Genomic DNA, 16,901 nt, shown 5'->3' with positions numbered 1-16,901 from the left:
GAGATATACGGAGCTAAACATATATGGAACTATAAATACAAATCTAGATATATAGCTATAGATATAAATACAGAGGGTCTATATTATTCAATCGAATTAGAAAACTTGGAATTTGTAAAAAAAAAAAAAAAAAAAAAAGAAAAGAAAACACTAAACCCTAAACACCCCCCACACCCCCCGCTTTTTAAATATAACAACTCCGACACCGCACCATAATGCGATGAAGGGAAGACTTCCCTTTACTGCACTGTAGTGCAATCTTGGAGTTGGTATATTTAAAGAGCAGGAGGTGTGGGGGTGCAGGGGGGGCTTCCCCCCTGCTTTAACTTCTTAAGTGATCTTTTTTTTTTTTTTACCCGCCTTCGAAGTTTTCTAACTTTGATCATATGGTGTCGGCCATACGGTATTAGAAGTTAGAAATCTTTGATTAGATAATATAGACCCAAATACAGATATAGATATAAATATAAATATATAGATATAGATAGATATATACATTGACATATCATAGAATGACAGACATGCATGGAACAATTAAGTCATAAATATGTAAGGTATGAAGCTACTGTCTGCTGTTTTTCCTTTTCTAGTCCCTGTCAAATATTTTGGTTATTCTTTGAGAAAATCTATGTTTTTCTGTTAATTTTTAGGAAGAATTAATTAATGGCTTCTGTAGTATGATTATGCAATTAAGCACTGTTTTTGGTCTCATTTAATTATTTTATTTTATTATAGCTTGTTTTCAATTTAATAATATATATATATATATATATATATATATGTATATATATATATATATATATATATATATATATATATATATATATATATATATATATATATACAGTACTGAAAAGTGCAGCATAGTTCTGATAAATCAACTTTATACTAAACAAGAGTGTGAGATATATATCCTTCTTGTGAAATTAAAATGCATGTTTGGCTTTTAGTTCCAGGGCTGGTCAATGACAAGTTCCATTTGTCCATACAACTTCTAAAGTATGTTATAAATGTCTTTACTATTTGTCAAAATACTTCCTGCAAAATAATGCTTAAAATGTTTATTTTTTATTGTTGTTCACTGAAAATATGCATTTTATGTGGAGCTTTTCTAGCCAGGCCTCCTCTAAAAAATGAGACTTGAGCCCTGTAGGACTTTCTCAATAAACAGAAGACAATAAATAAATAAAACAAATAGCAATGAAACAAAAGTCCATGGGTAAGAAAGAGATGGGTATGTAGAGATTCACACAGGCCTTTTAAATTCAAATTCAGCTTTTCTTCAGATCCAGACACACTAATTTCAGATTCTAGCCTGTACCTATCACACACTTTTCATCCATAACTTTTGCAACCATGAAAAACAGAACAATAAATATTGATTAGAAAGCTATTGTATTTAAATAGCAAAACAGACAATATTATAAAGCATTAGTACAAAGCATGAACAACATGGCTACCACCATCATAGTAATGCCACACTCAGGTCAGACTATAGTTACAGCAAGTTTTTATTGGTTTTGTGGAAACCATCCTCAGTATTCTAATGTTGTGGAGTTTGCAGAAAGATTGTACAGCACACCTGAGAATGTTTCATATAACACCACACCAAAGCATTTTTATGTTAAAAAAATGATGATAGGTACATTTTAGTGTGTCAAAGAAGGCATAGGCAGAGTCTGCGAAGTGAAAGGAGTATTACATATAGTTCCGGAATGTTCTGATGAGTGTGATGATACTGGCATTTCTGGTTAAGTGTGACATTACCTGTGGAGAGGAATATGACAAAAGGTGGTCTGGAATGACCCATTTAGAATAAATAAAAAAGCAGTTTTCTTTCATTTTTCTTATTTATTTATTTATTGTAGCAGGTCCCAGTCTGCCAAATTACTGTTTGTACAGGGAAGTCATCAGTCATACCATAAATCCACTAAAGAAAGAAAGAAAGAAAGAAAGAAAGATAGATAGATAGATAGATAGATAGATAGATAGATAGATAGATAGACCATCTGTTAGGCACGCATTAGTCCAATTAAGCTCATCATGGCCTCATCCCCCCCTTACCAAATAGAATGCAATTCATGGTAATTCCATATATCCCCTCCAAAAAAGAAGAGCTGTCTGTTAGCTGTTTGATGCTTCCACTCTGAACTCCAGACTCTAGGATTACTAATCAATCCTAGATCACTGGTGGCACAGATGCACTGTACATGCACCAGGACAGTAGAACAAGCATGCTGCATGCTTTTGTTTAAATTCAAAATATAATTTACCGTGCTATGCTTCAAATATGTTAAGTGAAATTTCTCTTCATAGATGGCAGTTTTCAAAAGGGTGGAAATCACACATTGCTTTTAGAATTAGCTTGGAAAGTATGAGCTATATATCATTTCAAATTGTCACATGCAGCCTGTACAACCAGGGCACACTGTTTACTTGAGTTGGGCATTTCGTTTTTTTAGTGTCCACCAAGCTATGCCACGGTTGGCAGAAGCATCATGAGATACCATTCAGTTCTAATAACCAGAATGCAAAAGTTGTCAAAACTAGTTTCAGCTTAAGACAGTCTGCATACTGCCCAGTGTACCATACTTGGGGATGGTGTCAAATGTATTGTTCTCCTTGTTGAACCCATTGCAGTTTGTTTGCCAAAGGATCTCATATGCCCTTTCTTATTTGCATATTTGGGACAACTAATCATGTCAGATAAACTCAGAATCAGTTAGAGGCTTACGGACTCTTAGCAAAATTAGTTTATTGGCGCAGAACATAACTATAAATGAAATCCTTATTATAACTTTTAGTAATGTCATCTGACTGAATGCTGGTACTTGTCTAGTCGCATGGCATTCCAGGCAATGAGACTAGGGATCTGGAAAGAATACTATGCCTCTCCACAAGGGAAGATAAGCATTTTCAATAGCATAAGGATATAATAACTGAAAAATGACACTTTATATTCAGTAAGAAGAAAAGCAAAAAGAAAAAATGCACAATGGAAGACATATAGTAGGACGGACTATACTGAGAAGAACAGGAAACTGGATGTCAATGGAGTCGTGTCATGTGACCTAAAGATAGAAAGTATAAAAAGTGAATAAGATCAGAAGGGCTACTACAGTTATGGGGAAGCTGCTAGCCCCCTTTAATGCAGTTTACAAAGTTATATCTTGAGTACTCGGCAAAAACTTTGCTGACATCAGAGTAAATGCACCTATATATATGGGTCTACTGTATAACTTCAAATACACACATCTTCGAAATTAGATAGTAGACCCACACCTCCATGAAAGTGCACTTAAGCAAAAGTGCACTTCTTTGAACATCAGTTCAACGAGCTGATAAAAAAACCTATAAAACATTGTTTTTGCAGGGGGGCAGGTCCCCCTGCACCCCCACCCCCCTACTTAAATATACGAACTCCGAGATCGCACTACAGTAGGGAAACACGTAAACTCCCTTTCCCCACTGTAGTGTGCTTCGGCACCCATGTTCCTTAATGGTGGAAGTGCACTTTTGCAAAACTGAAAATCCACTGTTCATTTTCAAATAAGTGGATTTTCGGTGTTTTCCAGTAGACCCATATATATATATATATATATATATATATATATATATATATATATATATATATATATATATATATATATATATATATATATATATATAAAATATAATAGAAGCAGTGCAGAAAAAGGTAATTTAAATGTGCAGTATTAAAATGAACACAAACTAGATAAAACAGTTTAATCAGCACAGAATCAAAAACACAAAGGAAATGGATTAAAAAGAAAGAATCTTTAATATATCAATGTCCGGTACAATATTTCCATTAAATGGGCCCCTGACCAACTCCCAAAGTACTGAGGAAATTTAGTCACTGGTGATATATGATACACTGTGTGTGTGTGTGTGTGTGTGTGTGTGTGCGTGTGTGTGTGTGTGTGTGTGTGTGTGTGTGTGTGTGTGTGTGTGTGTGTGTGTGTGCCTTTGTTACATTACATGCATGCTTAGAGTGTCAACTACATGCAGTCAAAACCAGTCGGACTATGTGACCTTACATTTCTACTAGGTGCTATAAATGGTGCCTGAAAATGGCTTTTGTATAACAATCTATTTTATAACACTTAATATGAAGTATTCTCTATCAACGTGTTCTGAAAAGCATACTAGATGCAGAGTGTGATTCATACTTCGAGACCCAAGTATAGCATAATGTTCATAATATCATACCATAGTTTACTCGTTAGTAACCAGACGGTGGTACTCGATTAAGCTCTGCTTTTTACAAATGCTACTAGATAGCCCTGGTGGATCTGATATCTCTAAAACAGACATTTGTGAACCAGTTGCTGTGATCTACAAGAACTGACATTTATAACAGGAAGGATGACACACTATCATTTAAAATGTTCTGCAGCTTATCACAGAGTGCCACTTAGAAGGCCACCAAAAGAATCAAACAAACAATATTGACTCATAGATGGGGTTTATGTTTTACTTTTCAGCATGGCTCTTCTATATGCTCTTCAAAAATAATTTCCATAGAAAAAAATGAGTGTTGTATACAGAAAGCATTTGAGACAGGACCATTGCTAAATTTCTATGTCATGGATTGCCACTTTATGTTTCATTGTTACAGACAGTAATTACATCACACAATATAAAAATTACTTCAGCAAAGAAGCTGACCAGCTAAAATGTAGGCAAGCTGCTTACTTGTACTGCAAACTATATTAGTAATATAGTACAAGGACCATACTTGATAGCAAACAAACTGTATTTGTTGAATCTTCCTGAAGTGATATTCTAGCAAAGATTTCTTACAGCATACATTTAAATCATTAAGGTAAACTTTGAGCTGATTGCATTCCAAGTAAGCTATGCATTTCTCTGATGTTACATTCAGTACAAGACAGCCTATTCATGAAGAAACATGAAGAATGTCATGCATATCTGATAGTTTCCGTTTTTGTGCCATAGGAGCAAGATGAAACTGGGTTAGGTACAAGAGATAAAGGAATATGTAACCATTAGCGTGTATCTGATTGCTCCAAGGGATTATAGGGCTCTGATATCTGTTGCAAGGACAGTGCAGCCCTCTTGTTTTGTGTTCTCATGCTGTTTATGTAAATGATAAACATTCTTGTGCTTCTTTGAATGCATCATACAGTTGTCATGAAGCACAGGCAGACTCATTTATAAATTACTCTTCCAGAGATTTCTAGTCTGCAAGAACAGTCTATTCCATTCCAACACTGTAAAGAGCAAACCTAGACAATACGTGGTAATGCTTTGGTGCTCTGTTTGGGAAAGATAAGCACATTTTCAAGGCCTGTATAGAAATACTTTTCCACTCAATGTACCTTAGTGTGCATTCTATGTAGTGATAAGGCTGGTAGAGAAACATCTACCCATTCAACTTACCTTAATCTGTATGTGTGTGTGTGTGTGTGTGTGTGTGTGTGTGTGTGTGTGTGTGTGTGTGTGTGTGTGTGTGTGTGTGTGTGTGTGTGTGTGTGTGTGTGTGTGTGTGTGTGTGTGTGTGTGTGTGTGTGCTCATTTGTGTTTTGAAATCTTACTTATCACAATATTTTGTGCTCATTATTTGGTAAAGACAACTTACAAGACAAGCAGCCCCCTTATTCTGGGAGACCATCCCAGACAAAAGGCCTACATGTAGTAACATAACAGCCACTGCAGACATAACAGTCATAACTGGAGGGTTTATATTTAAGGACACATTTCATTAAGCTGTCATAGCAGCACATGATAGGACATGGGCCAGAAAAGCAAGGCTGAAAAAGAAATTTTGTAGGCAACCACTAACTTTTCCATGTCGTATGGTGAAACCGTAATTGTCAGGACTAGGTCTCTCTGTGTTACGTCTGATTTATTTTATTGAAAACTACCCACTTTTAAACACTGACTATACAAAGCATGAATAGCCCTGGTAGGAAGTCCAGCATACATTTCAATTTTTACCACATAGCTAGCTTACCTGGATACCTCTGATAAGCAGCGGAACAGTTATAACCGTCAGACTGGGATGCCGAAAGTTGAATAGCAGGCAGTATAAGCAGCAATACATAAAGTGCAGCCATTTTCCCAGCAGTCTTGATATTACTGTAATCAGAAACATTCAAAAGCATGAACTATATAAGCTGTTGCATGTCTAAGTGCAAAATCAGATAATAGTATTCATTACTTTTACATTCAAAATAACATCATTCTAACTGTATAGTGCCTTTAATGACAATACAAATTAACAATTTCTTCCACATAAAGAAAAGTGAACATCTTTCTCTATAATGCACACTGACAATGATTCATCAAACAAAAAACAGTTGCTTTAATGAAAATGACTAGATTATGGACATATAGAGTATCATCCACAAACCTTAATTAAAGCTAATATTAATATCTCAGAACATTACTTAGACCAGTGTTGAAACATGAACTATTTTGCATTCAAATAAAACAGAAATGTGTGTTGTGCTTAAGGAATGCTTTTTCATGATGCATCAGTATAAATACAACTCATTGCTAGTTTTAAGCTTTGGTAGCACAGAAGCCCATAAGACACTGGAATTCTAAGTTAATTTTATATCACAGTTGCAACACTTAATTTGGTCTTTCTTGTTGCCTGAACGGCATGCGTTTGGATCACATGGGCTTTCTGGTGTAATCTAAAGCTATGTTGTAATGTAAAATAACATTTTTTATGTTTTTTCCAGATGTATTATCTATACATAACAGTAACCAGGAAACTGTAATAAACCATGTTACTGTTCTAAAGGGGAGTTAAGATTTATGCTGACGTATATGAAGCTCATGAGGTCGTTATGAATCTATGGAGTGGAGGAAAAAGAGAGGGCATCTAAAATCACTTTGGCACTGTTGTTTCTAATCATCCTTCTAAGTTGGGAAACTGCTGATTGAGAGCCCAGTGTCTGTTATTCTTAAAGTATATTAGTTCTGGTTTAAGCACTTGGGCTTCAGTCCAGTTATTTTACATTAAGAAGGTTCATGGTCAGCACTCTTGTGGGAGAAGAGGCTGGACTCTGCCCTTCTGAGCTGGGAATTTCTGGTTAAAGGTTTATAGTGCCTGAATATTTGAACTGTATCTTACTGAAATTGGTACACCTTGTTTGCTGTAGCATAGACTAGATCCAGGCCTGCTGAATCTAGCTTTTTTTATATGCTTGTTATTTGTTTGCTTGTTATTTCCCTGGAACGCTAATTCCACCTAATACGCGGCTTCTCAGCGCTTCTGTGGATCACTAGTGATATCTGCATTGCTTACTGTACTTATTTCCTTGTTTCACTTGAAAGAAAGTTACTGTTTGTCGTTTCTGCATTTAAGTTACCTGTAACACATTGCACTTAAGTTACCTGGCACTTGCTCACTAAAGCAATTATATAAGTCAGCACTAAAAATTAAAAGCACTACACCCTCACTCCCCACTGGCCCTTGTTTTCAATTATTAAGGAATTCCCAATATTATTCTAGCATGTCCAAAGGTCAGTTGTCAATCTCCCTCCGGTCCAGCTGGTGAATCTGGGAATCTTGAGGCAATGTTACAACTGCCTCATGTACACAGACAACCCTCTCCTCCTACCAACAAATTCCAACACATGTGAGAGATGCAACCATATAGCCAAACTGGAGGCTAAGCTCTCTCAACTCAGTACTGGCATAACCAGTCAGGAGGAGAAGGAAACCACACTCACTACAATTCCAGTCTCACATAGACCTACCACGACAGCAAACCAAACACATAATCACACAAAAACATACTCGGAGGCTCTAAATAAAGATCTGCCTAAGCAGCAGAGACCTCCAAAGCAGACACCCAAGCCACCACTACCCCAAAACAAAACACATGCAACACATATCTCACAAAGCCAGTGTGCCAAACAGTCACAGCCCTTAAGACTAAACAACACACCTGATACACTTGTAATAGGTGACTCTATCGTCAGGCACACTGACGTCCCGCTCACCAGGCTGAACAAGGAGAGGGTCATGGTGAGCAGCCTGTCGGGCGCTAGGATCCGCCACATAATACAAGCACTCAGGTCACACCAAGGCAAGTACAAATATGACTCAGTCATTGTCCATGCTGGTGTGAATGACCTGAGACGTACCACCCTGGACTACATGAAAAGAGACATAAAGGAGCTCTCTAAGCATGTAGCCCAGGTCGGTATGACCCTGACCTTGAGTAACATCTTACCCTCACCAAGAATGATGCCACAATATGAAGACAAGATGATCAATTTCAACAATTGGCTTAAGTACTGGTGTCATTCAAAGGGGATCCAATGCCTGTCAGCTTGGGATGATATGCTCGACAAGCCACGATGCTTCGCTAGGGACGGCTTGCACCTGTCACCCCTGGGCTTTTGGATATTGGCAAAGGCTCTTGCTACCCCCATAGTGCCTTTTTAGGCAAGGCTCAAAAGATAAACCCACCTCCATAGGTATCACAAGGGATAAGAAACTAAGAGTAATGCTACTCAACGCCAGAAGTCTAAACCTCAAGATGCATGCACTCGAAACTCTCCTTAGCATGGAGAACATCAATATCTGTGCAGTAACAGAAACCTGGTTCAGGGCTCCCGAGAGCACCCCAGCACTACCAGGTTTTACCTCATACCATGCGTTTCGGCCCCAAAACTTGGACCGAACCACAAAAGGAGGGGGAGTATCGATGTTCATCAAAGATACCCACACCTCCAGGTTGGTGGCAAAGCACGAAGCATCAGAGACTATCCATGTGCAACTAACAGTGGGTAAAACTGCCTTCCAGTTTATAGCCTGCTACAGACCACCCTCCCAAACCCAGGAACCCCACTCAGCCTTCCTGAGAACACTGGAAAATATGAAGGTCTCTCCAAACACCATTATATTGGGCAGCTTCAACTACCCAAACATAGACTGGGAGCATTAATCTAGCTCCAACACCCTAGCCCAAAGGTTCCTAGAATTTATAAACTCAAATGCTATGGAACAACTTGTTACCACTCCCACAAGAGGGGAAAACATACTGGAACTGATCATCACCAACATGGGGACTCTATGCTCCAGACCAGAAGTGTATCCCTCACTGGTAAGATCAGACCATAAACTAATCTCACTGGATATTCACATCCCGACCCCACCCCTGCCCAGAAAACCACAGTGAAAAACTTCTAAAGCAAATTTCACACTCCTCAAAACCGAGGTGGAATCCTTCAAAGCCCCCGGGCCTGTGGAAAATATGGCCCAGACCGCTGAATCCTTTATAAACGCATTCTATGAACACCTTCAGGAATGCATGGATCATGCGATCCCAAATAAAACCAAGACCCAATCCTCCAAAGGCAGACGTCCTGTCTGGTGGACCCCAGCCATAAACAAACTATACAATAGAAGGAGGAAGCTACTAAATGATAGAGCAAAATCCCAAAAAGGGAAGGCATCACTGATCAGTATTAGCAAAAAACTACGGGCACTCATAAAACTGTCTAAGGCTAGCTTCGAGAGAAAAATTGCACAGGACACTAAGGATAATCACAAGGCTTTCTTTAGTTATGTTAGGAACCTGGGTGGTAATTCCCAGATATGCTCAGAATTAGTCCAAAATGACAAAAATACACTGAACCCACAGACATTGCCAACATCCTAGCTGACAGGTTCAGCACAAACTCCCCCCTCTCCCCACCAAAAGGGTAAATATCTATCCCAGCAGAGTGCTGCCCCCCTGACATCTCAGATGCTCAGGTAAGAGCCGCCCTCTCCAAAGCAAAAAACACAGCATCAATGGGACCAGACGGTGTCCCGGCTGCATCTTACATGAACTCCAAGAAGAGCTAAACCCAAACATAAAACTACTGTTCAATCTCAGCCTTACTACAGGATATGTGCCCAAAGAGTGGCGTACAGCAACAGTGGTCCCTCTCCATAAAGGTGGTGCCTCAATGGATCCTGGAAACTATCACCCCATAAGCCTGACTAGCTTGGTCTGCAAAGCTATGGAAAGGATCATCATGGACCTCATAAATAAAGATATTGGGGACCTACAGACACTGGATCCTACCCAGTTCGGCTTTGTTAAGGGCAGATCCTGCCTCTTAAACCTGGTTGATTTCTTTGAAACAGTCACCAAGGCCATTGACGAGGGGAAGGTGGTCCACACAGTCTACCTGGACCTCGCAAAAGCCTTCGATACAATACCCCACTCGGGCATTATAGATAAGCTCACCAGCTTAAATATAAACCCCTATGTCACTAGATGGATTGCAAACTGGCTCAAGGACAGAACCCACATGGTTAGAATTGCTGGAGCCATGTCAGACTCCAAACCAGTTACAAGTGGTGTCCCACAAGACTCAGTCCTGGGACCTCTCTTGTTCGGTATATATTTCTCGGATGTACAGGCCAACACGGAAGGACTGTGGCTGACCAAGTTCACAGATGACTGCAAACTGGGCGGCATAATTGACTCTCCAGCCGACACAAGCATTCTCCAAAAGGGCCTCATAGAAACAGACAGCTGGTGCCAGAGCCATGGTCTCAAGCTAAATGCCAAAAAGTGTATAGTCATCCCCTTTGGTAAAAACAAAGTGCCCACAAATTACCACATAGGTGATAATCCATTAAGTACAGAAGAAGTAATTAGGGACCTGGGGACCCAAGTTGATAGCAATCTCTCATTTGACAACCACGTGGCCAAAGTGGTTAGAAAAACATTTTATATAGCCCACCTAATCATGAAAGGATTCACATCTAGATCAGGGGAGGTCATCGTGCCTCTTTACTCATCCCTCATCAGGCCCATAATTGAGTACAATGCCCCTTTTGGGATGTACCTTACCAGACACCTGCAGCAACTGGAAAGACCCCAAAAGTACCTCACCAAGAGGATCAAAGGGCTCAAACAGATGCCATATGCTGCCCAGTTAAAGAAACTCCAGCTCTACTCAGTGGCATACCACCTGTTCATAGGTGATCTGTGCCTGACGTATAAAGCCATGTCCAACCCGGAATTAATGGACATGCTGCACCTCAAAAAATCCAAATCCCATTGAGCTACGCGCTCAAGAGACTTGAACCTCAGCACTGAAATAAATAGGACATGCTGGAGGGACAGATTCATAACCCAGAGGCTCCCTTCACTCTGGAATAAAATCCCAGTCCAGGTTAGACAGAGTCCCTCATTGACTCTCTTCAAGAGGAATCTTGATGAGTGGATGGGAGATCATAGGTTTACCCTGGGTATCACTTCTGTGTCACTGTTAGACAGAGGCACAGTATACTAACCTCGAAAAAGGGCATAGCAAAATAAATATAAAATGGGTGGCGAAAGCCAAACACATTCTGGCTAGGCTTATAAATGCCCTAGGACAGATAGCCTAGTATGAACATATGAACCTATGAACCTATGAACCTATAATGGTAATGGGGGTGCACTCCCTCTTTTTTCTCAGATGTCCATTCATTTATGTGAGCTGGTCCAATCAGGGTTCACTGAAAAGTGACTGGAACAGATTAATCACATCCTAGTGCTATCCTTATAAACCATTTTTAAGAATTACAATACTGAAATATTCTTACTGCCATTTTGTGCAACTTTCAAATTTGCTGAAAAACTTTCAGATCAGTTGGCCATCAGCATTTTAACCATGCACTGCAAAATGTTCTTGGTAGTATAGAGCGCTGAATGTTACTGACTACATAAATACACTCTCTTAAATAAGAAACATTCCATTTTCCCCAATATCCAGTAAATGCAGAGTTGAGTTCCCCTTGCTAGGCAGTCTGAGGGACCTTGTCTCTTCATAGAAAGTTATAGATGGTTTGAAATTTAATAAAATACTTGGAGCCTACCTTAATGTTCTCTGATGTGCTTTCCAAAGTAAGAGAAAGTAACAAGCCCTTTAGAAATAGCCATAAACTTCCTTAATAAATAAAATATCAAATTATACAGTTTTAATGCAAACAGTGTGCTATTTAAGGAAGACCACCTGAAATGATCCTTGAGGCAAATAACTATTAGCATTATACCATGAAAGACTGCACACCCAATACTATACAACCTAAATTAGTGCCTAGGCTACTGTATGGCCATGCTAACTGCAGCAACGGAAGCATTTCATTTACAGGAAATTCATCTTGACAACTATATTTTGCAGGTAGAACATCTTGTTTTAAATATTAACCTATGTGACACTCTAGTACTGAAATCACGGTGTAAATATAAAGCCACTCTTACTGGTGTTTGAAAACCATTGCCTGGTACCTATCACAACATTCTGTGGTTGAGGTTACAGTATAAAGCTAAACAGATAGCGGGACTAAAACATCAAAAAACATACCAATAGTATTCACTCTTTTACAAAATCATTTCAAACTTTAAAACCAGCAGTAGAACCAGAAATTAAATTATATGTAAAACAAAGGTGCATGGAAGAGTAAAATAAGTCTTAACAATATGAACATAACAAAAACATGAAATCAACTTAATAAAATTCTGAGTGGGGTGTACATACCTGAATCATGCTTCACAATACACTAAATTATGCTGTCCATCTGCAATGTTATGTAGGATCTGTGTCAACATTGAGACTTTTAATTATATCTCCTATTAAAATACATTTTATATACATGACAATGAGTTAGAAGGCATCTTCAGATAGCGTCTATATCACATCATCGAATGCACAAGTGTTCGAACGATGTAATATTGGACCCAGGGATTTTTTTCCCAGGGAATATATATATATATATATATATATATATATATATATATATATATATATATATGTGTGTGTGTGTGTGTGTGTGTGTGTGTCTGTCTGTATTTGTTTACATTCTTTGTTCATTATCCAGCCATGAGAAATGGTCAACTACAAGGACATTTCAATGTCAGCTTGTGCCACAACAGCATGGACAAGGTAGAGTACCCAGTCAGCCAGCCTGTTTCTGGGAAGTGGAAGAAAACTTGAATTTTCAGAGAAAACCCAAAAATGCACCACTGATATTGAGCAGAAGTCAAGACTGAACCTTAGCACCTGAGGTTATGAGGCAGAAATGTTACTGCTGAGGGACAGCTGTGCATGTGTGTGTGTTTGTATCTGCATTGTATATGTGTTGGGATGTTGTTCAAGAATTATGATTTAAATCCTAAATAAATTTCACTGATACAGGTTTTAGTACCAATTACAAGTTTAAGAGTGTCCAGTAGATTACTAGAAGTTAATACATTCCAAAACAGCTAGTGATTCCACTACGTGCAGAATTAGTGAAAAACAAGTAATGAGGCATTTTTCTTTTTTCTGTCTATTATACTAAGAAAGAAAATTAAAAAAAATCACAGTAAAATCTTTATATCGCTGTAGCCTGCAACTGAAGGTGTGTAATCCTAGCCCTTCCCTTTAACAAAAAAATAAGAAAATGTTGCCACTCAACAATAGATCTGTGTAGCTGTTAAACTTGCCTTCTCCTAGCATCAAACAGCTTTTTTTCCAAACCAAAATAATAGGTGTGTAGACATTATTTTTGCGTTGTTAAAGCCTTGGCAAAGTATTTTAGCAATATTTACTGGTTTATACGAATTAATCTAATCATAAAAACAGATGTACATTACCATAAATACTGTACTAAACACTTGCTTGGAGTTTCTACTTACAAAAAAAATTAAGTCACTAAATGCTGTTTAACATCTGAACTGTCAAATTCACTGCGTTTACCTTATGATTTTGCCACCTCCGTGTCGTTATAGGTATGTGCTTGGACTCCCGTTTTTGTTAGAGATATTTATAATAACTGACTGACGTCAAATAAATAAATAAGTAAATAAAATGAATAGTATCTGATACCTAACTGGAGGGCAGTGGTTTAGATTTCAAAAGCATTCAGAGTCCTTCCTCTCTCACAGAAGGAACTGCCTAAGATGTAAGTGGTCCTAAAAGCAACCAGCCGAATCTAATTTTAAAAGCTAACTGCTCCTGAGCCGATGACTTTATTTTTCTGTGCTAATATATTGTAAGGATTAAATACAGGAATATTGCAACATTATTTATACCCTACCAAACAGTAGGTACAGTGAATCATTTAATTAATTCAGTCACGGAGCACATCAGAAGTAACACCCTCTCCCCAAAAAGCACAGACCCTACTAGGTAATTTAATGTATTTATTTTATTAAGGCGGGACTTTCGTTTTCATTCAAAGAACATTTGGTGGGTAGCAGACCTTTCAACTGTCTTTGCTTTCCGGGGTCGTCCCTAATTCTGTCAGTTTATTTCTCTCCCTCTTAATCCCTAAAATAAGTGACTTTCGGAGAAAAGGTGGTGAATTGCACTTAATGAATAATAACAGTAATTAGAGTGAGAGACTCCCTTTACTTCGCTAAATATATAGTATTTCACATTATCTTATTCTATGAATGTTTCAGGTTTATAGCGCTCATATTTTAAACATATTCCTGAATGTCCACGATTATTTATCGATGTGTCCCTAATTGTGAGATTTGTCCTAAACAGGTTGAAAGTTGTGGTGGGTAGGCTGATGTCACCAGATGTTGGTTTTAAATTGCCTAGTGCAGCGCAGACTGTAATTTTTTCAGTGTAATCTGAAAAAAAAGGAAATCCCGAATACAATCTTTAATTCACACACATTTTGTAATTATAAGAGAAAAGCGCTGCAGAATTTGCACAGCAAACGGTTTTACATGTTGACCTATCCAATTAATTTAGTAGCCTTTGAACTAGTGGCATAGATGTTTAGATGAAATGAACAAGTAAACGTGGCCTATGGTTGCCCCAATTAAGGTGAGAAAGCACTGTCGGTGTACTTACTTCCCGTGAGTGTGCACGCTTCCCCCGGCATGTGGAACCTAATCCTTTGTTACTCATGTTATTACGCTATTTGTGCTGGCCTAGAGTTACCAGACAATAACGCACGGAAGTATTTTTTTTTCTGTGCTCTACACAGTTTTGAGCTTGACCCATTTATGTTATCAGGCAAATACGAAGAGATAATATTCTTCATACTTTAGGCTATGCTCTAGTTGACAGAATTTCCTAAAAATAATCCAGCTCTTTTGGGGGGGAGGGGGTGGAGAAGTTTGCACTGAACCTGTCTGCCAGGATATTGGCGATGTATGTGGGTTCAGTGTATTTTTTGTCGTTTAGAATCAACTCAGAACAAGTCTGGGAGTTGCATCCCAGGTTCCTAACATAACTGAAAAAAGCCTTATGATTGTCTTTAGTGTCCTGTGCAATTTTTCTCTCGAAGCTGGCCTTGGAGGATTTTATGAGGGATCGTAATTTTTTGCTAGTACTGATCAGAGATGCCTTCCCTATTAGGGATTTTGCTCTATCATGTAGTAGCTTCCTCCTTCTGTTGTACAATTTATTTATGGCAGGGGTCCACCAGACTGGACGCCTGCCTTTGGATAATTGGGTCTTGGTTTAGTTTGGGATAGCATGATCCATGCATTCCTGGAGATGTCCGTAGAATGCGTTTATATAGGATTCTGCAGTTTGGGCCGCAGTTTCCACTGGCCCTGGGGCCTTGAAGGATTCCACTTCGGATTTGAGAAGTGAGAAGTTCGCTTTTGAGAAGTTTTTCACTGTAGTTTTCTGGGCTGGGGGTGGGGTCGGGATGTGGGCATCCAGTGAAATTAATTTATGGTCTGATTTTACCAATGAGGGATATACTTCTGGTGTGGAGCATAGAGTCCCCATGTAGGTAATGATCAGGTCTTGTATGTTGTCCCCTCCTGTGGGAGTGGTGACTAGTTGTTCCATAGCATTTGAGTTTATAATTTCCAGGAACCTTTGGGCTAAGGTGCTGGGGCTTGAGTAGTGCTCCCAGTCAATGTTTGGGTAGTTGAAGTCGCCCAATATAATGGTGTTCGGAGAGATCTTCATGTTCTCCAATGTTTTCAGGAAAGCCGAGTGGGATTCCTGACTTTGAGAGGGTGGTCTGTAGGATGCTATAAACTGAAAAGCAGTCTTGCCCACTGTTAGTTGCACATGGATGGTCTCCGATACTTCGTGCAATGCCACTAACCTGGAGGTGTGGATATCCTTGATAAATATGGAAACTCCCCCTCCTTTTGTGGTTCGGGTTTTGGGGCCGAAAAGCATGATATGAGGTATAGCCTGGTAGTGCTGGGGTGCTGTCTGGAGCCTTGAACCAGGTTTCTGTCAGTGCACAGATATCGATGTTCTCCATACTGAGGAGAGCTTCGAAAGTGCATCTTGAGGTTAAGACTTCTGGCTAAGCAGCATTACCCTTAGTTTCTTGTTCCTTGTGCTGTCTATGGGGTGGGTTTGACTTTTGAGCCTTGCCTAAAAAAGGCACTATGGGGGTGGCAAGAGCCTTTGCCAATATCCAAAAGCCCAGTGGTGACAGGTGCAAGCCGTCCCTAGCGAAGCAACGTGGCTTGTCGAGCATGTCATCCCAGGCTGACAGACACTGTATCCCCTTTGAATGACACCAAAATTTTAGCCAATTGTTAAAATCGATCATTTTGTCTTTGTACTGTGGCATCATTCTAGGTGAGGGTAAGATGCTGCTCAAGGTCAGGGTCATACCAGCCTGGGCTACATGATCAGAGAGCTCTTCTATGTCTCTTTTCATGAAGTCCAGGGAGGTACGTCTCAGGTCATTCACACCAGCATGTACAAATCCTAATGTTCATACAAATTTCATATTGAATTCACATATATTATCACATACTTCATATTTATACACACAGATTTTCCTAAAAAAGTTTTACATAAATATGCATTCAGCTTGAAAATGAAATCATTTGTATATTGCTCAGTTGATGAACTCAACCTATATAAAATAAAATAAAAATAATGATCATTATCAGATTTGATTAGCCCTTTCCTTTAAG

The 16,901-nt window shown here is 38.9% G+C and overlaps 1 protein-coding gene across 1 annotated transcript in view; it reads right to left on the bottom strand.

Moving 5' to 3' along the window:
* LOC122809481 (zona pellucida-like domain-containing protein 1) overlaps window positions 1–14,126 on the bottom strand; it is a 105,425-nt gene extending 91,299 nt beyond the window's left edge. Inside the window, exons 1-2 of the mRNA XM_044081027.1 lie at window positions 13,738–14,126; window positions 6,002–6,126 (exon numbers count right to left, since the gene is read on the bottom strand). Coding sequence (XP_043936962.1) covers window positions 6,002–6,104 — 103 coding nt within the window. The 5' untranslated portion in view covers window positions 6,105–6,126; window positions 13,738–14,126. The remainder of the gene's footprint in view (window positions 1–6,001; window positions 6,127–13,737) is intronic.
* Window positions 14,127–16,901: the final 2,775 nt, after the last annotated feature.

The sequence above is a fragment of the Protopterus annectens genome, chromosome 8.part0 (assembly GCF_019279795.1).
Source record: "Protopterus annectens isolate FY-2018-M chromosome 8.part0, PAN1.0, whole genome shotgun sequence".
Classification (NCBI taxonomy): domain Eukaryota; kingdom Metazoa; phylum Chordata; order Ceratodontiformes; family Protopteridae; genus Protopterus; species Protopterus annectens.
Note: the sequence above shows the minus strand (reverse complement) of the source record. Positions and strands in the feature narration are given on the sequence as shown.